This window comes from Zalophus californianus, chromosome 11, assembly GCF_009762305.2.
Source record: "Zalophus californianus isolate mZalCal1 chromosome 11, mZalCal1.pri.v2, whole genome shotgun sequence".
In the NCBI taxonomy this organism is placed as follows: Eukaryota; Metazoa; Chordata; class Mammalia; order Carnivora; family Otariidae; genus Zalophus; species Zalophus californianus.
Window position 1 is genome coordinate 25,126,814 of NC_045605.1, and position 27,823 is coordinate 25,154,636.

A 27,823-nucleotide genomic window follows, 5' to 3' on the forward strand; every position below is an offset into this window, starting at 1 on the left:
AGGTCTGATTCTGCTTTTTGTTTATTAAATTGTTTTTAGATTTCACTCATGAGTGAAGTCATGTGGTATTTGTTTTTCTCAGTCTGATTTATTTCACATAGCATAATCCCCTTTAGCTCATCTGTGTTGTCTCCAAGAGCATGAGCTCATCCTTTTTATGGCTGCATAATATTCCATTATGTATATATTATATATATATATTTACATGGCCCACATTCATTATCCATTATGTATATATTATATATATATATTTATATAGCCCACATTCATTATCCATTCATTTATTGATGGACACTTAGGTTGCTTCCATATCTTGGCTGTTTTAAATAATGCTACAGTAAATATAGGGGTGCATATATCTTTTTGAATTGATGTCTTATACCCAGTAGGGGAATTACCAAATCATATGGTAGCTCTATTTTTAATTTTTTGAGGAAACTCCATACTATTTTCTACAATGGCTGTACCAATTTACATTCTCATCAATAGTGCATGAGTGTTCCTCCTTTTAAATTTTATTTTTAACTTATATGCCATAAAATTTCACTATTTTAGTGTCTGGTTATGAGCTCTGACAAATGCATCAAATTGTATAACCCAGAACCACAGTCAAGATACAAACCAGTCCTGTCACCAGGTGGTAGCTACACTTGTGGTGAGCATAGTGTAAGGTGGAGAGTAGCCCAATCACCATGTTGTACACCTGAAACAAATGTCACATTGTATGTCAACTGCACTTCGATAATAATAATAAAAACCCAGCCTTGTCACCCCCGGTTATCTTGTGTTGCCTCTTTATAGTCAAATTCTTCCTCCACCCTTAATCTCTGGAAACCACTGATTTCTAGATGTCTTCTCCATCTCTAGTTTTGCCTTCTCCAGAATGTCTTGTAAATGGAATTCTGCAGCTTTTGAGTCTGGCTTTGTTCACTTAGTGTAATGCATTTGGAATTCATCCATGATGCTACGTATTCCCTTATTATTCTTGAATAGTGTTCCATGATTCTATTGTATGTATGTATGTACCACAGTTTGTTTCTCCATCCCAGTTGAGGGATGTTTGGATCATTTCCAGTTTTTGATAATGACTAATAATGCCACTATACACATTTGCATATAGGTTTTTATGTTTGCTTTTCACTTGGATTAATACCTAGGAGGGGGGATTACTGGATTATATGGTAACTGTAAGTTTAAATTCATAAGAAAATGCCAAACTCCTTTTCAAAGATGCTATACTGTTTGCCTGTGTTCCCATTAGCAGCATATGAGAGTTTCAGTTGTATGCTTGCCAACACTCGATGTTACCAGTTTATAAAAATTTTTAGACCATTCTAACAGATGTGTAGTGATATCTTGTTGTAGTTTTATTTTTTTTAAAGATTTTATTTATTTACTTGAAAGAGAGAGAGAACACATGTGCTCAAGCGAGGGGAGGGGCAGAGGGAGAGAAAGAGAATCTGGAGTAGACTCCACGCTAAGTGTGGATCCTGATGAGGGGCTTGATCCCAGGACCCTGAAATCATGACCTGAGCTGAAATCAAGAGCCCACTGCTTAACTGACTGATCCAGGCGCCCCTTGTTGTAGTTTTAATATGCATTTCCTTAATGGCTAATCATGCTAAGCATCTTTCCATGTACTTATGTACTGTCTATGTATCCACTTTGGTGAAGTGTCTGCTCAAAACTTTTGTTCATTTTCTTATTGAGTGACTTTTTAAATTGCTGAACTTTGAAAAGTTTTTTTGTATATTCTGGATACAAATAATTTGTCAGGTATGTGATTTGCAAATATTTTCTCCTGGTCAGTAGCCTGTAGTTGCATTTTCTTAGTAGTATCTTTTGCCAAGTAAAAGTTGTTACTTTTGATGGAGACCCGCTTTTCACTTTTTTCCTTAATGTGACATTCTTTGGGAGTCAAAGCTAAGAATTCCCTGTCTAACCCAAAGTCATAAAGATTTTTCTCCTATGTTTTCTTCTAAAAGTTTTATAAGTTTATGTTCACTTTTGGATCTATGATCCATTTTCATTTGATTTTTAAAATAAGTTGTGAGTTCTAGGTTAACATTTTTTTTTTTTGCATATGGATATCTAGTCATTCCAGGACCACTTGTTAAAGACTATCACTTCTCCACATTATACAGTTTTTATTTTAAAAGAAAGAATGTGATTCTACCTAGCATGAGAACTCAAACATCTTCTATCATGAAAGGAGAAAATTCCTTCAACCCGTTGGCTCAGGAGTGGCTGAAAGAGAGAGTCCCCTTTGCTCAGAACACCACAATATTTGTTTTACTAGCAGTGTCATAAAACCAAACATATTTTATATATTGCTGGGATTTCTAGGTTGTTGAGGTTTTTTGTTTCGTTGGTTGTGGGATTTTTGGGTTTTTTTGTTTGTTTGTTTTGCCCAGCTTTTTAGAAGAAGTTTTAACTATTTATGGGCATGAAAATTCTCTTTTGACAAATTGGACATATACTAAAACTTTACAATGAGAACAAAACTGAAGTTCATTTAGTCTAACTCTTCCTTTTTTAAATTACAAAAATAATACATGCTTGTAGTAAAATCTAAATACAGGTGACCCTTGAATAAAAGAGCTTGAACTGCATGGGTCCACTTAGCTGCAGATTTTTTTCAATAAATACAGTACGGTACTGAAAATGCATTTTCTTTTTCTTGCAATTTTCTTAACATTTCTCTAGCTTACTTCACTGTAATAATACAGCATGTAATAAATGTAACATACAAAATATGTGTTGACTACTTATCAGTAAGGCTTCTGGTCACTGGTAGGCTATTAGCAGTTACGTTTTTGGGGAGTCAGAATTTATACAAGGATTTTCAACTGCGGGGTCAGTCCCCTTAGCCCCCACATTGTTTAGAGGTCAAGTGTACTACAGAAATATCACCTAGGGAGTGGTTTCCTACTACTTCTCTGCTTCCTTTCATTGGTCCCTTCGATGCGCTTCTCTTCCTTTTTATGACCTCAGATGTTGGTGTACCCCAGGGCTCCAACCTTGGATCTCTTTATTTCTTTATTTCACTTGCTCTGTAGGTGGTGTCATTTAATCCTGTGGTTCTGTGAGCCACATCTACTCCCAGGAGTCAAGTTTGTGTCTCCAGCCTAAGTTCTTCTCTAAACTCCCAGACTGGTATGTGTAGCTGCCTGTTCAGCACATCTACCATGTGTAACAGCAGCTTGTCTAGAACAGAAATCTTGGGGGCCCTTGGGTGGCTCAGTTGGTTCAGCATCTGCATTCAGCTCAGGTCATGATCTCAGGGTCCTGGGATCGAGTCCTGTATCGGGCTCCCTGCTTGGCAGGGAGCCTGCTTCTCCCTCTGCCTCTGCCCCTCCCCCTGCTTGTGCTCTCTCTCTCTCTCAAAATAAATAAAATCTTTAAAAAATAAATAAATAAAACAGAGATCTTGGTCTGCTCTTCGTCCCGTCTTTCCCTTCTTAGCAAATGGCACCGTCATTCCTCTGTGTGCCAAGGCCAAAAACCCAGACCTGACATGGCACTCTCTGTAGCTCAGACAGGACATTCAGCGCTTCCTCAGCCTCTTCCACCCCTCACTGGAAGGCACACACTGAATGGACCACCTCTCACTATGCAGCTCTTCCCTTGCTGGCTCAGGCCACAGTGGTGCCTGGTCTAGAAGGGTGCCTCGCCTCCCAGCTTGCGTCCCAGCTTCCACGCTCACCCCTGCGCTCAGTCCCCTGCACGGCAGCCACGGGGATCTTTAGGATGCAAAGTGTATCATGTCCTCCTCCAGCTCAGATCTCGCCAATGCTTTTATCACATTCTGAAGAAAATCCAAACTCTTTGCACTGGCCTTCAAGACCCTACGTGATCTGACTATGGCAGATTTCTCCACATTTTATTTCCTGTGACATTCCCCCCGCCCTGCTCACTCTGTCTTTTTGCTACTCTTTGAACACAAGACCATTCCCACTTTAGGGCTTTGCTTGAGCTGGTTCTCTGCCCCTGGGGTGCCCTTCCCAATGTTCTCCTCTCCCCTGAGTCACCTATCTGCTAGAATTGTTACCTCTTCCTTGCCTCCCCTCTTGGAAATGCTTGCTCCTCCTTACCTCCCCCATCTTCACAATCTTCTGTTTTTCTTCATAGAATTTATCACGACCTGGCCTTATATACATACATCTGTTTGTTTGCTGTCTACCTTCCCAACTGAAACGTAAGCTTCCTGAAGGTGGGGACTTGATGTTATTCACTGCTCTATCGCCAACTTCTAGAACAGAGCACAGCCCATAGTAGATGCTCAATAAACATGTATGACAGGATTGAATACAGGATTAGAGTCATACATGTAGACTACTTTTCGCCCTACTTCACTCCCACGCCTTCTCTAGAGGTAATCACTGTTAATAGTTTGGTGACTAACTTCCTGGGCTTAAAAACAATACATTTGTAAATGTGGGCACACATCCAGATTTTTTTTTTATGGAATGCAAATTGTTCCATACCTTTATTTTCTCTCAATAATTTACTTTAGAATATTTTTCCATTTTATTTTATTTTTCCATGTAATCTATCTATTTACATAGGTCTTCTTAGTGCTTACATTGTAGTTCATACTATAGAGGTACCACAATTTAATCATTTTGTTGTAGTTATGTGGGTTGTTTTCCCTGTTTCACTATTATAATCAAGGCTGCAGTAAATATGCTTGTACATAAATCTTTGTGCATATGGGAAAATTGGTCTCAAATTATAGAATTGCCTGGTCAGTACTTTTCAGAGGTATTGCTTAGTTTGTCTTTCTAAAAGACTATACTGATTTACACTCTCACCAACAATATTGAGTACCCATTTCCCCATATCCTGGCCAGCACTAGATATTACCACACGTCCCAAATATTTTTTAACGTTAGGGGAAGAAAGTTTAACTCTCTTACAAAAGAGAAAGCCGAAACTCTGGTGATTAAAAACCTTATGGACAGGTAGATAACTAGCCGCTTCCTATACTGGTAAGCTCCTAAGCTTCTAGATGTTAAATTAGCCTGTTTCCTAAAGATAGTTCCTTTTTAAAAATGTCAGAATTAAAGGAATAAAGTGATTTGAGATGAGAACTACATTGTACCTGTAAAGAAGCTTTCAGATAGTGTTTTTAAGAAGTGACATTTCATAATGTATCGTGGGAGATCCCAAACCACAGGCCCAGGTATCCTCATTTTCTTGCTATAATTCATTCCCAGATGATTTTTTTTTTCCCCTCAAAAAGAATCCACCACACAAAACCTCAAGTGTTAGCATTGGCTGGAGAGTTAATGGAAGACGTAGCCATTGGTGATTTATTATTTAACAACTTTGTGGTTTGTACTGGGCTTTATGAGAAGGAGTCAAAGAACAAGAGAAGTTACCTGTTTTAATAACAATGACAGGGGCCCAAAACAGAAGCACGGAAATGAATAAGAAGAGAAATGCCAACCCAGAGGAGGGAAATACAATATACAAGTAGCAACCGGGTGTTTCTGTGACATGGGTTGGTTTTAACCCAGAGCTAGTGTGAGCATTGGTTGGCTCACAGGCTTGCCTTTGCCCTTGTAGTGAGCTATCAGGGCTGGGCTGAGTCTCGAAGGGCGACCCCTGAGTCTTCCCTATTTTCATCAGGTATCAAGATGGGCTTGGGATGAGAAGTACTTTTATGGCATCAGTATATTAGAGTTTGAAGAAGTCCTTGAAGTTACCTACTTTTTTTACTCGCTATAATGGATGGCAAGACTGAGGCCCAGAGAGAGAAAATGACTTACATAGGTAATGATCATGACATTTTAAACACGATTCTATTGAATAACGAAAAGCAAGAGCTCTTGAACTTTAAAGACATAACAGAGTCTTGGACAGAAAAGTACTTCTGCCTGGAAATTCCTAAGGCAGGAGTGGCACATAACTAGCTTACATGCCACCATACACCCCCGCAAATGCCCACGGCAGACATCGGCAGTCAAACTCCGCTCCCTTTCCTCAGCCACGCTCTGACCCAGCCTGACTGTCCTCCTTCACACGGTGCTGTAGGCCGCAGGTCGTAATGGATCTGAGTTTTCATGTGAATTAAAATCGATTTCTGTTTGCTGTCCTCCCCCCCCCCCCATTGATGTATCCATGTGATTCAGGATGTGATAAGAGCTCTAGACTTTAAGCCAGAAGAACTTGGTTTGACTCCTGGATCTTCTTACTCCTAGCTCTGTGATCTTAGGCAAGTCACTGAGCCTTTCACTTGGTCTTGTCTCCGAAATGAAGAAGTTGAATTAAATCATCTTTAAGCTTCCTTCCAGCTCTGAAAAATGTCACCGATTCAAGGTCTGGAGACCTCTAGCAGGAATTCATAGTTGCAACTATGTATTTTTATAAAGACCAGAGGGGGTTCTCAGGCAGTTTGTATATTACAAATCTATTCTCTATTCTTCAGTGTGGGTTTCTAGCTTTTTCTAACTACTTTTCATCTGCTCAGACTATTGACCCATATCTCTGAAGACAGAATTTAGGGGTTTAAAAGAGAGGGGGTGGGGACATACCCACTTAAAACCAGACGAATTTCAGGAACCTCTTCTTGGCTGCGGGGAGCTCGAATGTTGGCACACATCAGGCTGAGCACAGCTCACCGGCCCACCCAGCAGTTCTAGGTCCTCTTCCGCTTCTTCCATTCTACCTCCTTATGTTCCGGAGGCCCCACCCATCCAACGGGTGTGGGCGAGTGGTCCTCTGAGTGCCCCTGGCTCCCTTCTACCCTGGCTCCTCTCATGACCTGCCGCCCTGTTTGTCTTCTAGGCCCCGCTTCCCTTCGGGCTTACCCTCTCCTCTCAGTGATCACCCGACAGCCCGCGGTCATCTCCCACCTGGTCCCCGCCCCCCCAGGAGCTGCCCAGGCCTTGTCCTGCCACCCGGCCTCCGAGGCCGCCTCTGCCGAGGCCCCAGGGGGCGAGGCTCTCGGCAGCAGCGAGTCGGAGCCGGAGCAGCCCACACCGCGGCAGAAGAAGCCCCGCCGGAGTCGTACTATCTTCACCGAGCTACAGCTCATGGGCCTGGAGAAGAAGTTCCAGAAGCAGAAGTACTTGTCCACCCCGGACAGGTGAGAACCCGGGAAGAGGACTGCCTGCAGGGAAGGCCCTGGGGGAAGGGGAGATGCCTTTTGCTCTCGGGGTGGGACGGAGAGCCACAAGGACTGTGTTAGAGGTTCCTCACGATGGCAGGAGTCTCGTGCGTGGCTTATGTAATCTCAGCCTGTTCGACAGCCCAGCCCACCTGCACACATCACACTTAAGCCCTGGCTGTATCCCCATATTTAACTTAACTACTCCACCATAAGAAGCAAAGTCAAGTTTAGTGTATGGTTGCCCAGGCTCTGAGTTGGAAAATAGGTTTGGGGTTTAAAGCCACTTACAGTAGGATCAGATGCAGTGTGGTTCACTGGGCGTTTGGGACCTGTGACCTTCTCAGGCTTCTCCCACCCTCCGACTGCCAGCTGGCTCGGGCTGCGGGCCTGGCTCTTGACTGGGAAGGCCTGGATTGATTCGGTTGAGGAGCTGTTAGATGTCCTGGTAAATTTGGTGGATATCAAGTCAGAACCACTTGGCTGAGAGACAGGCAAGACCCAGATGTGAGTCCCTTCTTTAAATGCCTTTGAGAGCCAGATGAGGGGACTGTGACGCCTGACTTACTCAGAGGACTTAATATCTCACCTTATTTCTTTAATTTAGTATCTTAACTACAAAATATGCAAGAATGTATCTTATCTTATTCCTTCAAACTCATTCTGGGGATCTGGCCAGAGATGGCTGAGCTAATATGTGATCCTCTTTGTTGGGAGGATTTTCCAGGTCCTTTTTCTGTTCTTTTGCTCACTTCCTTGTCTGTATTAGGTTTGTCTCTAGTCCTATTAGAGAGAAAGGGAAGGAAACTCACATGCATCTCTTAAGCTAGTTAGTAGCTGTTTGACCCAAATTTAAGAGAGAGAGAGGAGTATACAAATCACTGATCAAAGGGCATCTGTTTACTGATTCACTTAATCGAGCCCCCCATCAGCTGTGTGCTGGGGGTTTGCTGGGGGCCAGACACTGCGGCAGGGGCCGTGAGTCCAGAAAGTAGGAGACAAGAGTCCTGCTCTGGAGGAGATCCTAGGGAAGGACGGACAACAAGTACCCACAACACAGGGCACAGGTCCTGGTGCCAGTGTGTTTCCAAGGGCTGGAGGAGCCCAGAGATGTTGCTGAGTGTGTCAGATGGGGCTCAGGAAGGCATCTCAGAGGAGGCAACACTTAAGAAGAGCTTTGACTCCAGAGGGAATGGCCCACACAGGCACAGAAGCACATCTCACTGGGCACGTCGAGGGAACTGCAGGCAGTCATGATGTCTCCAGGCTAAGGGGCAAATGGGAGCCTGGCAGGAGATGAGGCTGGAGGTGGGAAGGCTCACATGCCTGGCCAGAGAATGCCGACTTTGTCTTCATCGACAGCCATTAAGAGCGGGAAGGGACGTGGCCAGATTTACATTTTAGACTCCTTGCTTTGGTGGCACCCTAAATGGTTGATTTGAGAGGGAAGCAATGGAGCAGGGGGTAGGAGGGAGCCCAGGGATCGTCCCTGAAGACTGGAATTAAGGTGGTGACAGTGCGCACAGAGAAAGGGGAGTAGATTGGAGAAGAGTTTAGAAGGTGGAATGGACAGACTTGACACTGGCGTGAGGAAGAGAGAAGAGAGCTGGGAAATCTGCTCCTCCTGGATTGGGCCACAGCGTAGACAGGGATACCAGGACCGAAATTGTAAGGCAGAGGGCAGAGTGGGTTTGGTGGGGGAAGGAGTGAGTTCTGTTTGGACGTGAGCATCTGGGGAGCCTTTGGCCAGATGGTGGAGATGGGGCTGTGAATTGGGAATTGACAGAAGGGATCCCCAGTTACCAGGAGCTATTTTGGTGCCCCCAGGAGGTAATGGAGAGCCTCGGGGAGTTGGGCAGCCAGTGGAGGTGGGTGCCATTATTTATGACTTGCATGGTAGTATACCAAAAGGGCTTCAACAGGCCTGGGTAGAATTTTAGGCTTATTTTCTAGAAGTCAGAGAATGTTTTAACAGAAATGTTCATTCCTAATCAAGCTCCTGGGACTTCCTGATACCTGCCCAGGCACCTCTCAGGTGACCTACGCAGGACTGATTCATTTGCCTGGGGAGAAGGACACCATCTGGCTGGCATGGAAGCTGCCGCCTTAACCCGCCCTCTCCCATGTTCCTCATCTCCCTACGTGACCAGGGCCATGAGCACTCCCTCCTCCCACAGCTTTCTGCCTCTTCCCCTTTGTTTGTTTTTCCAGTTTCCTAGGAGACCCCATTTAAGCGAATATGCAGGGAAGTGAGAATTTGTAACGGTGGCAGGTAATGAGAGAAAGCTGATGACAGTGAAGCCCGTTTCTGTAGCCAGAGTGAGTCAGGGGTGCATTTTTCCCAAGTGAGCTAACACCATTTGCTAATGCAGTGGCAGAGCTGTGAACTGAGCCTGCCATTGACTAATGCACCTGATGGCCTCAGGTGAACCGGCCTGGAAGGCACAGTGGGAGCCTGGGAGACCAGAAGCCTGTGGGACAGCCCCCTGGGTTTTGGGTTCTTAATGAATGGCTGCTTGGGAAGCAGCGCTTCATTAGTGGGGAGAGCTAAGTGCTGTTGGCGCTGGGAATTTATTAGCTTCAGTCTGTTAATCACTTTGAGTAAAACTGTTAGCTTCCAGTGGCCCTTTTCCTAGGACAACCAGATATATGTGAATGCAGACGTAAGACAGGTTCTGAGGCTTTTTTGGAAGGAAGACTGTTTTTCTTATTGGAGATTTAAATCGTGTCCTCTGGTCAGAGCAGGGGGCTGAGCAGCCGCAGTGCCAACAATCAGCACCTGGAACCTCACTGCCGATACCCACTGGCCTTGCTCACGTGGGACGTTGCTCAGCACTCCTTGGGGAGAGAAAGTTGAGGCCGAGAATGCACACCCGGGAGTCCCCGTGGCTCAGGCTTGTGGCTGTGAAGGTTTATGGGACCTAAGGGACCTCAGAGCCACAAACTGTAATGTTCAGACTTCTAGGACTTCGAAAGTGATGACCCCGTTCCCTGTAGCAAGGGTGCCCATCCCAGGTTGCTGCTCTAGAAATCCATGCTGCAGTGAGCAGGGTTGGAGCCACAGGGAGACCGCTGACGTCGGCTCAGGGAGGTGGTCCTTCCAGTTGGCGCTCAGGTAGTAGACTTGGGGTTCTTCTCAATATAGGTCCATAGTTGTAGTCTTGAGGACTGAGTTTAGAATCCTGGTTCTCTTTCTCATATAATATGCTCCAGTTGGGTTGTTCGCCTTTTCTCCTCAAAAACCAGAGCAAGAGCTTTGCTTTGACAGATTAAACTTGTGCAAAAATATGGCGGGTGGAGGGGAGCCCCCATACAGGCGGAGGTATACAAGCCAGATGTAAGTAGGTTTGCATCCCGGTCCACCTCCACTCTAGGATCATCTACCGGGGGTCAGCAAAGTTTTTCTTGTATGGGGCCAGAGAGAAAATAATTTCAGTCTCTGTCACAACCACTCACCTCCGAGGCTGGAGCAGGAAAGCAGCCGTGGACAGTACCAGACAAATGGGTGTCCGTGTTCCACCAAAAACTTTATTTACAAAACAGGCAGCAGACAGGATTTGGCCATGGTAACCGAGAGATTCTAATCTCTCCAAGCTTCAGATCTCTCATCCATAAAATGGGAATGATTATATCTACTTCCCAGCGTCATGAAAGGAATGAATAAGACAGCAGAGGTCGGGGGCTGAACCTGGGGCCTGGGATGCCACGGTTCTCCGGAAACGGTTGCTGTGTTGTTGGAAGTAGCTCCAGCCTCACACTTCCCAGGAATGGCTTTGACATTCAGGACTTTCCAGAAGGCTGCAGAGAAATGCAGAACCCCGGTGAGCAGTAGAATGGGAAGCAGGAGGGGCTACAGATTGAATGTTTCTTTTGGAACCCAACATTGTAACAGTTTAGGGCAACTACAGTGAATGAATCCATCCTTTGGAAAGTATTTTTGAGCCCTTGGTCTGGATTGAGAACCTGATAGGCACTTTTGTGGACAGAAAAGAAGCCCTTGCAGTTGAGTCAGGAAGGCAGAAAGTACTCGTGGGAAACAGAGAACCCTTGAGAACGTGGAGCCACCCAGGTGATGGCTGACCAGTGGGAGGGTCCAGAGGGTAGAACCTGTGGAAGGTGTCATGGGGGTGGGGAGCCTTCCCTGTAGGAGGGGTCTTGCGCTGCATCTGGGGTGATAAGCAGGATTTTGACAAGGATGGCAGGTCTTTACTTTTCCTTTCCAGTTTGGATTTGGGGGCAGAGTCCTCATTTTTTATGGGATCCCAGTAAAGACTCTGTCAGGTCAGAAAGAGGACTTTGCGATCAAGGCTGAGAAATCCTTTTCAGGTCCCGTGCAGACAGTGAATGTTTCTGGGTGATGGCCCCAGGTGTCCTTGGGTTATAGGCATCTGTTTCTTAGGTTCTCAGAGTTTCATCCATGAGATTCTTGGGGAAAGAGCTGGTTTAATGGGGGAAGTCCACGCTTTGATAGCAGTGCCTGGAGCTAGTCCACAGGACCCCATCCCTGCTGCCCCTTTCCTCCTTCCTCATCCTTCCTTTGTATCTCACGCCTTCTAGGCTGGACTTGGCCCAGTCTCTGGGACTCACTCAACTGCAGGTGAAGACTTGGTATCAGAACCGCAGGATGAAGTGGAAGAAAATGGTAAGAAAGAAGAGAGTGAGTCTCACCGTGCCCCCATCATGATAGGGAAAATTCTTACTCCAGGGCTGGGAAGAAGGCAGGAAGGACCATTGGTGGTTTGGGGTTCCAGAGAGTGGAAGGCCTTTTATGATGCTGGCTGGCTGGGAGGGAGGTAGTTGGGGCAGTCAGATAAGCCATTCCTCCTGACCTGGATTTCCTGACCAGCAGGATATTCTTTTTCACAGTTTCCTTAGAAATAAAAGAAAGCCCACAAGCTTCTCAGTTGCTAGTTTTAACCCCACCTGCTAGCCTTTTCAAAGAACTTCCTTCCCCCTCCCACCAGTCACCAAGAATAGAAGTCAGGACTGTTTGTTTATAATGACATATAAGGGCGCATCTGTTCCTGGGCTTCGTGTAGTGTAATGCAGGGATTGTCAAGCTTCGGTGGGTGTCAGAGGAACCTGGATTGCAGGTAAAAATGCAGAAGTCTAGGCCCTCCCAGGATCCTGAGTGCAGAGGTCCGTGACAGGGCAGGACGGAACACAAGGTGGTGTTCACAAGCTCCCAGGTTCCTCTGATGCACATGGTATCATGGACTAAGCTTTCCCTAATACTGCTTTACTGCCTAGCTAATGAATCATTCCATCTTTGGTTTCTAAATGGACCTATTAGCATAAACAACTATCTCTCTCTAAAAAAAAAAAAAAAAATAGACATCTCCATATTTTTTTTAATTTTTTTTTGAAGATTTTATTTATTCATTGGAGACACACAGATACAGAGGGAGAGAGAGAGAGAGCACGAGCAGAGGGAGAAGTAGGCTCCCCGCTGAGCCAGGAGCCAGACATGAGGCTCGATCCCAGGCCCCTGGGATCATGACCTGAGCCAAAGGCAGATGCTTAACCATCTGAGCCACCCAGGCGCCCCTAGACATCTCCATAATTTGAGGGACTCCGCTTCATAATAGTTCACTCTTTCTGAAAAAAGAGCAAATTTGAATAATCTGTTAAATCCATATTTTCCAAAGTGGTTGACGTGTTTCATTGCCAGTTTTGGAAACCACAAGGGAAAAGGTCAAAGCCCAGAGAAAAGAGGTGAGCTGGGAAAAGAGGGTGGGAAGCAGCCTGTTTCCTTGAGAGACCAGGTACACGATGGCCTGTGCCCTGAGACTTCCTCACACCCTCACCGAACTTTAATGGTCCTTTTTCCTCTTGTACGGACCAGGCGGTCCAGACCTGCTTGGATGACACTCTAATTTGCTAACCCATCTGGCCACAGGCCATCTTTCCTGGTGTTCAAGGGCTGGAATATGATTTTTTTTTTTTTTTTTACAATTACTGGAACTGAGGTCCTTCTTCCATCCCTAGTTTTCAGGAAAACAGGTAAGTTAATAGATACTTTTAATAGCTAATAGATATGGGTGCCTGGGTGGCTAAGTCAGTTAAGCGTCTGCCTTCGGCTCAGGTCATGATCCCAAGGTCCTGGGATCGAGTCCTGCCTGCACTGTGCTCCTTGCTCAGCGGGGAGTCTGCTTCTCCCTCTGTCGCTCCCCCGTTCCTTCTCTCTCTTACTCTCTCTCAAAGTCTTTAAAAGAAAATAGCTAATAGATATGGAGACATTTTCTCAATTTTGTGTTTTTGTCTAATAATTTTTTTCTGAAAACGTTAGTTCTTGCTGTTGCCTACTAACAATGAGAAAAATAAATACGTTGTAAATTAATATCGATGGCAACATTTTTTTTAAAAGCCAGCGAGGCAGTGTGTATTATATTCCCAAAAGGGAATTCCGGGGCAAATCTCATAATTTCCTCTGGGGGGACCTGAGCCTGCGAGGGAAGGATGTTCAGGTGGAGGCGGCGTGGCTCACGGAGTGCTTACAAAGTGAGGCCGGGATGTCAGTACAAACACATATACCGGATGAATCCACAGACGTGTATTAGCATCTCTTGTGAACGGTGCCTTATTCTGGGCACTGTAGGAAGTAATGAAATGAGATAGAAACCTGCCTTCATGGCATTTGTGATCTTGTTGGAGAATCAAGGTCCAGAAAGCAGCCAGGGCTGCTTTGAATTGTAATTATTGTAGGTGTATAAGTCCGGAAATGTTCAGGGGATGGGCATTTGAGAAAGGTGTAGGGAGACGTTGAAGGGTAAATGGGATTCGATTAAATATGTAGTCGTTCCAAAACCTCCAGAATGCTACAGACACATGAAAATGATGGCGAAGGGACGCCTGGGTGGCTCAGTCGGTTAAGCGGCTGCCTTCGGCTCAGGTCATGGTCCCAGGGTCCTGGGATCGAGCCCCGCATCGGGCTCCCTGCTCAGTGGGGAGCCTGCTTCTCCCTCTGCCGGCCGCTCCCCCTGCTTGTCCGCGTGCCCACACTCACTCTGTCTCTGATAAACAAATAAATGAAATCTTTGATAAACAAAAAGAGAGAAAGAAAAGAAAAGAAGAAAATGATGGCAGAAACCTCCCGGGGAACTGATCTCAGAAAGAACCAGATCGGGGAGTTAGAAACTCTGGGCGAGTTCCCATGCCTGTCCCTCCCTGGCTGACTTTGGACTTGGGCAAGTCCGCCACCCACCTCCTTCCTCGTCAATCATCATCATCAAGGTCTCCTGAGTGGCAGAGGCATTGTTGAAATCGGTTATCAGCGATCTCTTCATGAGTCAGACGATTAAGGAATTGACAGCCTGCCATCCCTGTCAGCACCGCACCACCCGATGCCCCTGGGACGAGCGTGTGCCTTCGCCCCTGACGTTACCTGTTGTTCACCAGCCACTGGGCCGGCGGCACAAGTGGGAGCTCTGGGTATTGAGGGTCATCCACGTCGCATAAAGCAACATGGAGTCAGTTAGCAGATTTAACCTCAGAGAGCATTCCACGGGCCGACCAAATTTAGGTCCCTTGGGGAGGCGGGAGTGCCAAGCTCTCTGTCCACTCTAGCAGTTAAATGTTGAGCCTAGGAATGGAGCACCAGGTGACGGAGATGCCAAGATAAGTCACAAACCTGTCCATTACAAAATAAAATAAGAAAAAAGTACTCCATCAGGTGGGAGGAGACCGCCCTGTGAAACTAGTAATTATTCAGAGGGATCAGGGCCACAGTGGGATTTACTGCGTTCAGAATCAGGATAGAGAAAGGGAGGGCTTCATGGAAGAGGTGCTGTCTAAATTGGTTTCAGTGGATGAATAGAAGTATGCCAAGCAAAGGTGAGGGTGTCACGGGCAGAAGGAAGGAGCTGGAGCACCTGGGGCGCTTTGAACGACTTCAGAATGGCCAGAGCTAAAAATGGGAGGGTGACGGTTCCGTTGCAGGTCTGAATTCTGACTCCCCCAGAACAGCGAGGCATTGTTGGGATCCTGATTGCCTCATGTGTTTTCCTGGTAGAACTCTTTCAAGGCTATCTCTTCAAGTACTGGGAGGAAAAGAAAAAGCTAATTGGGTAATAAAGATGTCTCAAGGCTAGTCACCTAATTGGAACTGGAAAAAGATTAGCACTTGATTCTCAAGAGTTACTCACACGGCAGCCAAGGAGAGCACTGCCAGAGGCCAGATAGCATCTTGGACTAGTTTTTACCGGTCAGCATTTGTAACCTATAGCGGGTTGGGTAAATTTAATCTTGCACACGAGGTGGGATGCTCACCCTCTATTCCATTTCTGTTTGGCTTGAGTTCCAGGAGGACCCAGAGTTTTGCAACAGGCTGAAAGTGCCTCATTGTTCAGAGATCTCTTTCAGCTCTAAAACCTAGTTCCATGAGAGGATCCAAATGGATACCACCCTCCTGCCGGGTCACAGAATTGGGGGGGTGGTGCCACATACCATGCACCGTCATCATCTTTGGCGCTGCAGATCTCCAGATGGTCAACAATTCCATGAAATGTCTAATGGTTACTATCTATGTGATCTTGAGCAGGTTACTTAACCTCTGTGGGCCTGTTTTCTCATTAGTAAAATTCCTCATACATATGTGTACCTCATAGGTACTAACTGAGCTCATCCCTGTACGAGCCTTCGCACAGTGCTTGCTGCGTAGAGCGCAGCTGAGAAGTGTTAGCCGCCATCCTAGTCCTCTTCCAGTATTATTATTATTATTATTATTATTATTATTTTATTATTTACCTGGCCATGTCTCCAGAGAATCCACAGTTTGGGAGGCCAGAAGACATACAGACAGAAAATGAATTCTATAGGTTTCTGGGGCCCTGAACCTTTCTTCTGGGTGAGAACAATCCTGGCTGTTCTTGCTCGTTCCTCACTTGCCGGGCCTTCTCCCATTCAGTGCCTTAGCATGTGGGGCCCCGTCCGAGATAGCAGTGCATCTCCAGGCAGAGAAAGGCTGCCGAACAGGGTGCTGGGAAGAGATTTGTGCCGGAAAATCCAAACTTGCTTCTCAGCTTCGTGGAAATAGTCATCGGTTGATCCAGCTCTCCCTGCTCCAGAGAGCCGCAGATGAAGACCGAGAAAAAGGGGCAGAAAGCACCCCCTAGTGAAGGAGTCCGTTACCCAGCGTCTGCCGGGAGACCGGGGGACTGCAGATCAGTATTAGAATCAGAAAACACGGTGGCACATGTGACGCATCCCTCGCTCGTTATGCACGATGAGATCCGGGTAAGAGCGTTAGATTCAAGTGGGCAAGGTTGTGTGTTCAAATCCCAGCCCTGCCCTTGGCTTTGCTCTTGGACCATGACAAACTACCTCTGCCTGCTCGGTTTCCTTTCTCAGTAATGGGGGAGGCCAGAAGCTTCCTCCCTGCACTGACAGTCCATACTCTGCTGTCAGACTGCCTGTCTCCCAACTGAGCACCTTGGGAAGGAAACAGGCTTGTCCTGACTTCTTCAGCAACAGAACATTTGAATATCTAGTTTAAGGGTTTGGGGGGCAGTGGGGGGGCGCTCTGCAGCTGGCAGCAAGCACAGCCAATAGAAGTAGATGGTGTCTAGCTGTTTTTCCGAGAGGCATGTGACCTCAGGTGCTGCAGTGGGTTGTCTGGACTTCCCCAAGCAAGGGGACTAAATTGGCTTTAGGAATAATTGGGCAGGAGGGATCCCGGGAGGAGGGCCACGGGGTGCATGAGAATGCGCAGTTCCTGGCATGGGGCGGTTGTGAGATAATTGCATGTTTCAGGTGTGCTGGGAGGCAAGGGGCCAGAGGTCGAGCGCGGGAAGCAGCCAAGAGGGTAGTTATCTCCTAATTATTCTTTGCGCTGGAATGTTTTATTCCATTTAGAAAATGGTCTGATTGTTTTGATTTTTTTTTTTTTTTTTTTTGCCCGGTAGGAAAACAGCCAGGTGGGGTCTATCCAAGCTGTGTGGGTGGTGTTCGCTAATTGCTGGGCTGGACTTTCTTTTGCCAATTAGGTGGCTTCCTTAGACCTGCCCTTTTATAACTTGATTACTATATGGGGCAACTTAATTTTGCAGAACCTCTTTCATACCAAGTGGAGCTGCTTTCAACATGTAAATTCCATCCTGGCACATCTGGGCACTCTCAACAGCCTGCACTCAGACTGAAATAAAAATCAGATGCTGACTTATGTGAAAAGGAATATAGGGCCTCCTTCTCCCCAGAGGTGGATTCTGTCAGCATCTATACCTTGTTAGAGGTCCCCTTCATATTTGCGTGTTAGCTGTGCGTGTGCAAAGTGCGGTGGCTGAGCAGATTCCCAGCTAAAAGGAGATGGTTTTGAGAGCTTATGGGTTTCCTCACACCTTATACAAAAAATAACTCACAGTGAACCATAGACCTACATGTAAAAGCTAGAACTGTAAAACTCTTAGAAGAAAATGTAAGAGTAAATATTCATGGCCTTGGATTCGGCAAAATTCTCTGAGCACACCAAAAGCACAAGCAACAAAAGAGAAAATAAATTGGACTTCATCAGAACTAAAAACATTTGTGCTGTGAATGACATCACCAAGAAAAGGAAAAGACAACACACAGAATGGGAGAACACCTTTGCAAATCTTGTATCTGATGATGGACTTGTATCCAGAATGTGTATAAAAAACTCTTATGACTCAACAATAATAAGATAACCGAATTTTCAAATGGGCAAAGGATTTGAATAGATACCTATCTAAAGAAGACATATGGCTGGCCCATAAGCACAGGAAAAGATGCTCATCTTCATTAGTCATCAGGGAAATGGAACTCACAAACACGGGGTACCACTTCCTACCCACTAGCATGGCTGTAATCAGAAAGACGTACCATCAGGTATTGGGGAGGATATGGAGAACTGGAACCCTCATAAACTGCTGACTGGAACATGGTGCTGTCGCTTTGGCAAACAGTCTGGAAGGTCCTCGAAAAAAGACAGAGTTACCATATGACCCAGCAATTCCAGTTGTAGGGATACACCCAAAAGAAGTGAACAGATGTTTCTATATTCCTCTTCACAGCAGCACTATTCACAACAACCAAAAGGTAGCAGCAACCCGAGTGTCTCTCAGCTGATGATTGGGTAAAGGGAATGTGGTATATTCCTACAATGGCTATTAGTTGGCCATAAAAAGGAATTGAAATACTGATATAGGCTACAACATGGATGACCCTTGAAAGCACCATGCTGAGTGGAAAGAAGCCAGTCGCAAAGGATAACATACTGTATAACTCGATTCATATTATAGTAAATGGCCAGAATAGGCAAATCTGTAGAGACAGAAGGCAGATGTATGGTTGCCTAGGCTTGGGGGGCAGGGCCTGGGGCAAAATACGGGTGGCTGTTAATGGGTGTGGGGTTCATTTTTGGGGGTGATGAAAATGTTCTAAAATTGGATTCTGGTGATAGTTGTACAATTCTGACTCCTCAAAATCACTATATCGTCACTATGAATGGGTGGAGTGTATGGTATGTGAATTATATCTCAATAAAGCTGTTTGAAAAAAGAACTTTTGGCTTATTGAGTTACTGCCTGCCATTACTACAGTTCAGCACCCGGAGGTCCTGTTCTCTTGAAGGAAAGAGATGTAACCAATAAGTATTTAGTGCCTGAGTAGAGTCAGTTGAAAGTTATTTGTCTGGAGCATGAAGCAAGGGATAGTTGCAAGATTTACCTTCAAGGAACTTCTGTTCAACTATGGAAGATAAGATTAAGCGGGTTATGTAAGTAGCAAAAGCACATTTCACTCCTAATTATCTGTGCTAATCCAGGTCCTCCTGAAGCCCTTCTCACCAGCTGCCCAGAAAAGCCACAAGGGCAGCAAGTCAGAGTTCAGAGCCAGTGGAAGAAGGCACTGTCTGTGATACTCTAAAGTAACCTATACGTATTTTTAAAGTTCTCCCTTCGTAAGTCACAGTATTCTCCTGGACATCACACATTGGGATAATAAATGTTCAAGTCCTTTGAGATCAGCAAGGGCTATTTGGGACACTGTTACTTTGTTTGCTTTGTTCCTTTCTTCACCTCCAGGGAAAGGCTCATTGTTCAATACCACTTGGTGAATGCCTGCTACGTACAGGGGCTGAGTGGGAGGGGCAGGCAAGTACACATGCAGGGACAGTGGTTTGTGACAAGTGCTCTAATGGAGGAAATGTAAGAGCTCATCGTGCACACGGTCGAGGGCCTCTGACGTGGACCTGGGAGGTCTAAGTGGAATGCACCAGGGGAGGAAGGTGGGAGGCCTGTTCTGCACAGCAGAAAGAGTTCTTGCTCTCTTGTATACATTATATCTGTTGGTCACCCTCTAAGAAGCAGCTGCTAAGGAGCAGAATTAGAATTTAACTTAGTGATTCGACTTTCAAAGCTAGCTGGAACTTTGTATTCTCTACTCGGTCTTTGAACCATTCAGGTGTATGTTCCTTATAATATTTTTTCTGATTACAGAAATACTTACACATGATCATTGTACCAAAAAATTAGAGAATACAAAAAAGAAAAAAAATTTAAAAATTCTCCATGATCTTGACACTGCAAATAGGTTGTCTGTCCTCCAGATTGGGTTATGCTGGTTTATAACCTGCTTTCCACAAAAGTACATTAATGATATTTCCCATGTTATTAAACATTCTCCTACGTGATGATTGTAATGGTTATCAAGTATTCTCTTTTTGGGATATACTGTAATTATCTACCCAATCATATAGCAAAAGTTTATTTTCCCCCCAGTTTTCGCTGTTATAACCAATTTTTTAATGATTTTTGCAAATCAATCTATCTCAGTCTTTGATGATTTACTTAGGCTAAATTATTAGAAGTGGAATTTCTGTGTCAGAGTATGCACATATTAAGACTTTTGATTCGAATTCTCAGATTGCCTCTTGAGAAGGTTGTACCAGTCACCCTTCCACACGATTTATTTTCCTGCTTGCTACAAATACTGTCTTTTTTTTTTTTTAAGATTTTATTTATTTGAGAGAGAGAATGAGAGAGAGAGAGCATGAGAGGGGGGAGGGTCAGAGGGAGAAGCAGACTCCCTGCTGAGCAGGGAGCCCGATGCGGGACTCGATCCTGGGACTCCAGGATCATGACCTGAGCCGAAGGCAGTTGCTTAACCAACTGAGCCACCCAGGCGCCCAATACTGTCTTTTTAACTTGTCAACTTGATAGATAATGCATTAATATTTTAATTTTTATTTCTTTCCATACTGTTGGATTTTTTTAATGTGTTTGTGATCATTTTATTTAAAGCCGAAATATGTGATACTTGCTGAAAGTGCATTGAACATTTAAAGAATGAAGATGTCTTGGGGCACCTGGGTGGCTCAGTCAGTTAAGTGTCCGACTTTTGCTTAGGTCATGATCTTGGAGTCCTGGGATTGAGCCCTGAGTCGTTGGGCTCCATGCTCAGCGGGGAGTCTGCTTCTCCCTCTCCCTTTGGCCCTCCACCATTTGTGCTCGTGCACGCATGTGCTCACTCTCTCTCTTTCAAATAAGTAAATAAAATTTTTTGAAAAATGTCACCTTAAAATAATAATAATAGTAATAATAATAAAGAATGAAGATGTCTTTATACTCTAGAGATGATGGGTTGGAAATACCTTTTGGCAGACTATCACTGCTGGGAAGGAACGGTATAGACACTGTTGAGTGGGAAAGTGGAGGGAGGGAGTTATTTATTAGACTTAATGACTTTTTTCTCCCACATAGGTTCTTAAAGGTGGACAGGAAGCACCTACAAAACCCAAAGGTCGTCCCAAGAAGAACTCCATCCCCACATCAGAAGAGATCGAAGCTGAAGAGAAGATGAACAGCCAGGCCCGGAGCCAGGAGCGCTTTGCACCCTCCCAGAGACAGGAGGAGCTCTGTGACCCACAGGAACCAAAAGCATGCGATGTCCCCTTAGAGGTGGCAGAGCCCCCCGGCCAGCCCCAGGAGTTGCCAGTAGCCTCTTCGGAACCCCCACCATCAAGCTAAAATAAAAACTCTTTTGGGGGAAGGGGGAGACGGGGAGGAATGGAAAGAGGGAAGTCAGGGAGAATAGGGAGAGATCCGCTTCCCAAACCCTGGTAAACTTGGGGAGAAGAGATCCACGTCTCCCAACCCCCACGGGTCTCAGTGGTTTTCATCATAAGCATTTGACGAAGACTTGCTTGCCTTAGGCCTTTCTCTTCCTGAAAGGCTGCTTTAGCCACGGGATGCCCTTGATGAAGGGAGACAGTGCCTTGGAACTGCCTGCCCCTGCTGGGGTGAGGGCTGTGGGGCCCGCACCCCCCTGGTGCTGGTGAAGGACTGGCCCGGGCTCTCTCCCTCCAGCCCCTGGGCAGCCAGTCATCAAAGCAGAGAGATCATGGAGGAGCCTGGGCAGCAGGCCTGGCTTCCTTGCTGACTCAGCACTTATTTCTGTAGTTTTAAAAGAGAATTTAATGTTTTTGGTTGTTGTTTTTTTTTGGGGGGGTGGGGTAGGGTGGGGCCGGTGAGGGTGGGCAAAGAAGAGTTGGGGGAAGCGAGTTCTGAGTTATTAGAATTGTTTCTGAATAAAGTTCCTTTGAAGACACGTGTGCCTTTGTACCCATTATAAGATGGTTAGGTGACCCAAGAACTGAGAAGCTTTGGTTTTCTTGCTTTATTGAGTTGCCATCCCTGAAACTGCAAAGCAGATTATGTTAAGATAACTTTTATTTTTTAATTAAAGATAAATCTTTCAAAAGGATTGGGTGTTTTGTGTCTTCTGGGGAGTATATTTAGCCCTGTCTGTATACGTCTTATGGAAAGACCCAGAGAGATAGCCCGGCTCCCTGGGCTTTCATTTCCCCCGCTATAAAATAAAAGATCGGTCTCTGCCCACCACCCCTCCCACCACCTTCTGCCAGAGCAGCTCTGTCGTCAGCCACTTTCCACTGTGGGCTTCCAGCTTTAAAAACGGCTTCACTTTTTTGTAAGAGATAATAAATACATGTGCTTCAAAGGTCAAACAAAAAGAAGCCTTGCTTCTCCCACCTACTCCCTTCCCTCTGCCCTCCCCTAGCCTGCACAGGTAACCATTTTTTACGAGCTTCTTGTTTATCAAGTATCCATTTGGATGATGGGCTCTGCCCTTTTAACAAAAGATTTGAGATCTTCTTGGCTAGAGGTGCTCTGCGATTTTAAATTTAAAACCATGTCCCACTTTCAGGAAGAACAGGAAAGAGGGAGGCTCCAGACTCGCTCAAGTAGGAACTCGGACCCTTTCTTGTCTGGTTGTCGTGCCTGTGGACCCGGAGGCCTGAACCCACAGAGGTCCTCTTTCTCAGCATTGATGTCCTGCCGACTGACAGTTATTGATTATGGGGTAACTCTGCCCTGTTGTGGGTTCTGGAAACATCTACCCGCTTTTGTAATGGCCGCAACTAGGGAGCAAAACCTGTTGCTAGTTCTGTAAACAACTCATGTAATTCTTTGGAAACTTACACACGAAATGATCTGCTTGTTTTCAACCATCGGGCTCCTGCTTCCCTCCATTAACACTGCCAATCACAGTGACTGCGATAGCGCCTTCATTCCCTCTGCTCTTGAGATCTGCACAAAGAAAGCCGTCTTTTTCTTACCTCTTGTGAACAAAGGAGCTAAGGATTGGGCCTCCAAGAACCAGTTTGTGCAGACCACACCCAGCTGTGTGCAAGGTTTCTGGTGCTATGCAGGCGAAAAGCTGCCTCCTGCATCTCTAGCCCACCCCCTGGGGACAGTTTTATGGTCTGCCTACTAAGCAGTGCCCTAATGAGCCCAAGTGTACCCCTGGCCACAGTAAGCAGGTGGGTCTGTGCCAGTCTGGGCTCACTCCTAAGGAACTGCTCTGTCCTCTTCAGCCCTGCCCCAGAGAGGCTTTTCACTGATGCTGGCTTCCTGTGGGGGTTTTCAGTCTCTTGTCATGGGCTCTTGTACCGCCCCCTTCTGAGGTGTCTGACGGTGGCTGTGTCACACACACGTAGTTTTCCTGAGCTAGGGTTCTGGACTCTGTTTCTGACGTGCGGCCCTTAGCCGTTGGCCTGTCATCTATAGTGCTTCCAGGGATTGGAGGTATTTCAGTGCATGGTCTCAGACCTCCCCTGATCTTTCCCGCTGTTTTGGAAGCCCTGAGCCCAAGGGCACCTCCACTTGGGAGCCCTGGGCTTGTCCTCTGGCCTCAGCTCTGTGTAGCCTTGCTCTGGCACCCCAGGAGGGGTGAGGGCTGGGCCTCGGGAATGTGAGTGGGCATCGATTCCGCACCAAGCCCTGCTCGCCTTCTGCCTTTCCCTTTTCCCTCCAGTCTTCCCATCTTCCCTCTACTTCCCACGACATGTGATGGCACCCAGAAACCCAACTCCACAGGGTGTCTTTGAGTTGTGCATAGGAGGTCACGTTGTGCAGTCTGGAGCAGGGCTATTCAGGGACCTCTGACCCCAGGGTTTCCCTGCCCCAAGCCCAGTCTGCTCACTTTCTCTGCTCCTTTCTAGGAGGCCTCTCTCTGGACCTGAGCTCAACTCTGTGGACCTCACTAAACAAAAGCATTCTTGCCCTTGCTTGGCATCCAGGATGGTGACCCCGTGAGGGTTCAGGGTCTTATTGTAGGGTCTGGTCATTTGATGCTTTCTGAAGTTTTCCAGAGGAAGGAAGCGAGCCGAAGCCAACTGCCCACACAGGGAAGCCGACCACTGAGACCTTGCAACACCCCCCCCCTTTTTTTTGTAGCGTCTCTGCTCTGAGCATTGGAGAATGCTTTTATGAGCACTTTTAGCTGATGCCTCCCCCTTGGGCTGTGAAATGGGCTGTTTCTTCCAGTTTTATAGGAAGCCTGTTAACCAGAGAGAAGTTGGCTCTCCCTGGGTCAGGTAGCTGGTCAGGAGCCAGGCTGAGAACCAAGCCCAGGCCAGGTTCCCTGCGGGGACCTTCAAGGTGAGCACTGGCACACTGTCCCTCCCAAGGCGGCAGGGGGGTGAGGGGGTTGGGGGGCTTTTAGCAGCGGTCTGCCGCACGTGTCAGCTTTGTCCTAGGCGGGGATTGGGGGTGGGAAGATTTCCTGGCTACAGATGAGGCTACCAGGAACCACTGCCTCTGCTCCCCCCCTTTGTATCCTTTATCTAGCTATCATCTATCTATCTATCTATCTATCATCTTTTAAGATTTTATTTATTTACTTTAAGATTTTATTTATTTATTTGACAGAGAGAGAGAGCACAAGCAGGGGGAGCAGCAGAGAGAGAGGGAGAAGCAGGCCTCCCACGGAGCAGAGAGCCCAATGCGGGGCTTGATCCCAGGACCCCAGGATCATGACCTGAGCTGAAGGCAGACACCTAACCGACTGAGCCACCCAGGTGCCTCCCCCACCCCCCGCATCTTTTATGTTAAAGAGCAAGGATTCCTGGAGCAGGTTCTAGGCTCCCAGTAAGCATCGAAGTGTGTGTGCCTAACAATGGGTTTGTGTTCTGGGTCACCGTACCCTCTGACTTGCTTGTCCAGAGTCTGCAAGGGTTGATTGAGAAACAACACTCAGCCCTAGCTTGACTCAAACAATAACCAAATGGGTCTCCTGCTGGGAGCCTGTAGTCCTCAGACTAGTCTGAACAGATCCATCAGACACCAACCCTAACTAGGCTGGTTTTCAGTTTCTCTCAGAGACGAGTCAGTTCTAAAGCTGCCTTAGAGAAGGGGTCTGGGGAACTCTGTGAGCCCCTCTTCCCTTCCCCAGGCACTTAGAGTTCCCTGTCCTCCTCACGACCTTTCAACTTCACGCCACCCGCCCTATGCCCTGGGCTGGGCTGGGCTGGGCTAGCACTCCACTGCAGGGGATCAAGCGCTTTCCTCAATAGGTTGTGCTTCATCAGCCTGGTCACGTGTTGTTCACTCAGCAGAAAAGAAGCAGGGACTTCGAAGGACCAGATTAAAGCTTGTCCCAAGGGGTTCTCCCCCATCTCCCCCCTGCCTGGGCCAGCTGCTAGGTCACTGCCTGATCCTCCGGCCATTTTCCATAGGTGCTGCCTAAATCTTGCCCCCTATCATGTCGGAAGGATCTTTGAAGGGCAGGAACTATTGGGTTAGAGGGTTGAAATGTGCTTTGCGAAAAAAAAAAAAAAAAAGCAAACTTGTTTCTCAGGATTTCTGTGCACTGAGTTGCTTATGTTTGCCTAAGCCCTGAGGAGCTGCCGTGGCTCTTTGTCTGAATAGGCACCCCTCGCCGCCGTCACCACTCTTCTCCGTTGTGTTGCCTTCTATTGAATCTTCCACGAGAGACGCCACCTTCCTCTCTTTCAGTAGCACTCCAAGGGGCTGCACCCTAGCCTTCTCCATGCCCAGGAGACAGCATCCTCTCTCCGACCTGCCTTGGCTCCCCTCTCCTTTACCCTTCTCAGCCACTTCTTCCTGTTCCTTATTAACCTCACCTCCTCTCCAGTCTAACCTGTTCATTCCTCTCCACCTCTCCCTCTTAATGCACCTTTTGTCGTTAACACCATGGGCCTGCCATCTTTCCAAAGAGGACATGGATTAGTTTTGTTTCCCTATTAAGAGCCTAAATTCCTTAAGGTTGTTTTTCAGCTTATGTGTTCTGAGTTCCTTTTTCTGTGCTCAGGGCTCCAAAGGTCCACAAGTAGGCAATGAGAGGATCCGGATGCTCCTGGTCTCCTGTTGACGTCTTTCTTGGAGGCCCAGATGTTTTGAGTTCTCAGCAGCATGGTGGGTACAGCCCACTGTCATGAAGCCTTGAGGCCCCAAATCATGAAGCAACTCTCCTGGTCATTGGCCATTGTTAGAGCCACACTCAGTGGCTATAGGGCTTGGGCCTGCCAGTACTTTTCAGAGTCAAGAGGGAAGGCGGAGAAAAAGATCTTTGTTGTCCGTGGAAACATTCCCATCACCCACGGGAAGCAATGCTGGGCCCGTTTCCCCAGAGCCAAAGAAGGCAAAGGATGACGAGGAACCCAGATTTGAAGACCCTCATGGCTAAGGATCAATCCCCCCATCCCACCCCATCCATTTTGCTAATTCCTTTTGGAAAAAGTACTGACAGGGCTCTGAAGAAGATGCTCTCGGAAGATTTCTCCGCAAGGAGATCACAGGCAGGGTTGCAGGGGGCAGGCTGGGAGGAAGATGCCTGCTAAGACATTTGTCTCAAACAAAAATTAACATCCTGTCTATACCAAAATCATATTCGGTAGGGGGCGGTGGGGTTGGTGAAGTTGTTTGACCTGATTCACGAGGTGATATGAAGTGGCTGAAGGAAGGTGAATTCATCCTCAAGTACGGCTGGGAGGGCCGTGGCCTGAAGGTCGCCGTGTACCTCGGGGCTCAGCACTGAGGACTGCAACCAAGTCTAAAACCCTGGGATGGGCAGAGGCCAGAAACATCCTTCCCACTCACAGTGGGGGAAACTGGGAGAGAGGACCCCCAGCCGACCAGGTGGCAGGCCCGTGCGGTTGTCCTGCGCCCTCAGGAAGCCGAGTGCTCCGGGCTTCTACCACCAGAAGCAGTGGTAGCCACAGTTCAAACCCACAGGTGCTTCCTGAGCACCTGTCTTGTGCCTAGCACCGGGCTAGGGTGGGGGTGGTGGAGGCTGGGGGGAAGGAGAGGTGAAAGTAATATGGCCCCGCCTCAAATAAGCTAACATCTTGTCGGAGAAACTCCTATTTTAGTGACTTTGGAGGAGCAGCAGGGATTCTAGCTAGGCTTGTGAGGTGTTTGCACCCGCCCTTCCCTGCGAGATGGTTCTTTCAGAGCAAGGAGGGTGATTTATGGACGATACATCCCTTGGCTTGTCATTCACCAGGCTAGTCCCTTAAGGGAGGGTTAATGTTTTAAGTAGGCCCCTTATTCACCTGGAAGGGTGATTAACATTGGAACAACAGGTGTTTGCTAGTTTCACCTGAATGGGCCTCTAATCCCAGAGATTGTCACCCAAATCCTGGGTGGTTTGGGGCAGGAAGAAAGATGCAGATCATACCATCTGTGATCTGGGCTTGGATGCCCAAAGGAAGGAGGTTTGACTCCAGCCCACCTTTGCTTCCTTGCGTGCTCTGGAGTGGCCTCCACCCGGGTCTCTCTGTCAGCCCCCCGGATCTCCAGGTCAACAGTGGCCAGGCAGGGACCGGGCGGACACTGCCTGCTGAGGGGGGCGGTGGTAAATCACTGTGACAGGCCCCTTTCATACCTGACCTCCTTTCTTTCCCAAACCCGCTTCCCTTCTGTTTATTTTTGTTGCAGATTTATTAGACACACAGTTAAGTGCCCATTTAGCTCTGCAAACTGTCATCACGCCTGCTTTATGAATAAGATCATTCACGGACAAAACCCTTTAAACATTTTTTAAAAAGCAGGTGGGGAGGCATGGGGGAGAGGAGGAGGAAATAGTGCCCCAGGTCAGCCAGGAGGCCAAGAACAACCGAAACCTAAGCCACGGCCTCTCCTGGAGCTCAAGAATGTAGCCAGGGCCCTCAGAGTTGCTTTGAATTCACCCTGTCCGTGAAGACGTGTGTCATCTCCCCCACAGGACTCTGGGGTCTAGAGTTCATTCCTTTGTCTCAGCTGCCTGAGAGCATACCGCTTGGGGCAGGCTGAGTGGCGGCTGTGCACCTGCTCAAAATGGTTGCCAAGAACCTCAAGGCATGTCAGGCTGAGTCCCTGCCGTTTTGGGGCTCCATAGACAACATCCTTGATCTGAGAGACTTCCTGGTTCTGCCAGGGCTTCCCTCCTCCA

General features: G+C 47.0%; 1 protein-coding gene across 1 annotated transcript in view; it reads left to right on the forward strand.

The window, feature by feature from the left end:
• The window catches only part of BARX2 (BARX homeobox 2), a 70,458-nt gene extending 48,659 nt beyond the window's left edge, over positions 1-21,799 (forward strand). Inside the window, exons 2-4 of the mRNA XM_027580540.2 lie at positions 6,793-7,093; positions 11,672-11,756; positions 20,830-21,799. Coding sequence (XP_027436341.1) covers positions 6,793-7,093; positions 11,672-11,756; positions 20,830-21,096 — 653 coding nt within the window. The 3' untranslated portion in view covers positions 21,097-21,799. The remainder of the gene's footprint in view (positions 1-6,792; positions 7,094-11,671; positions 11,757-20,829) is intronic.
• Positions 21,800-27,823: the final 6,024 nt, after the last annotated feature.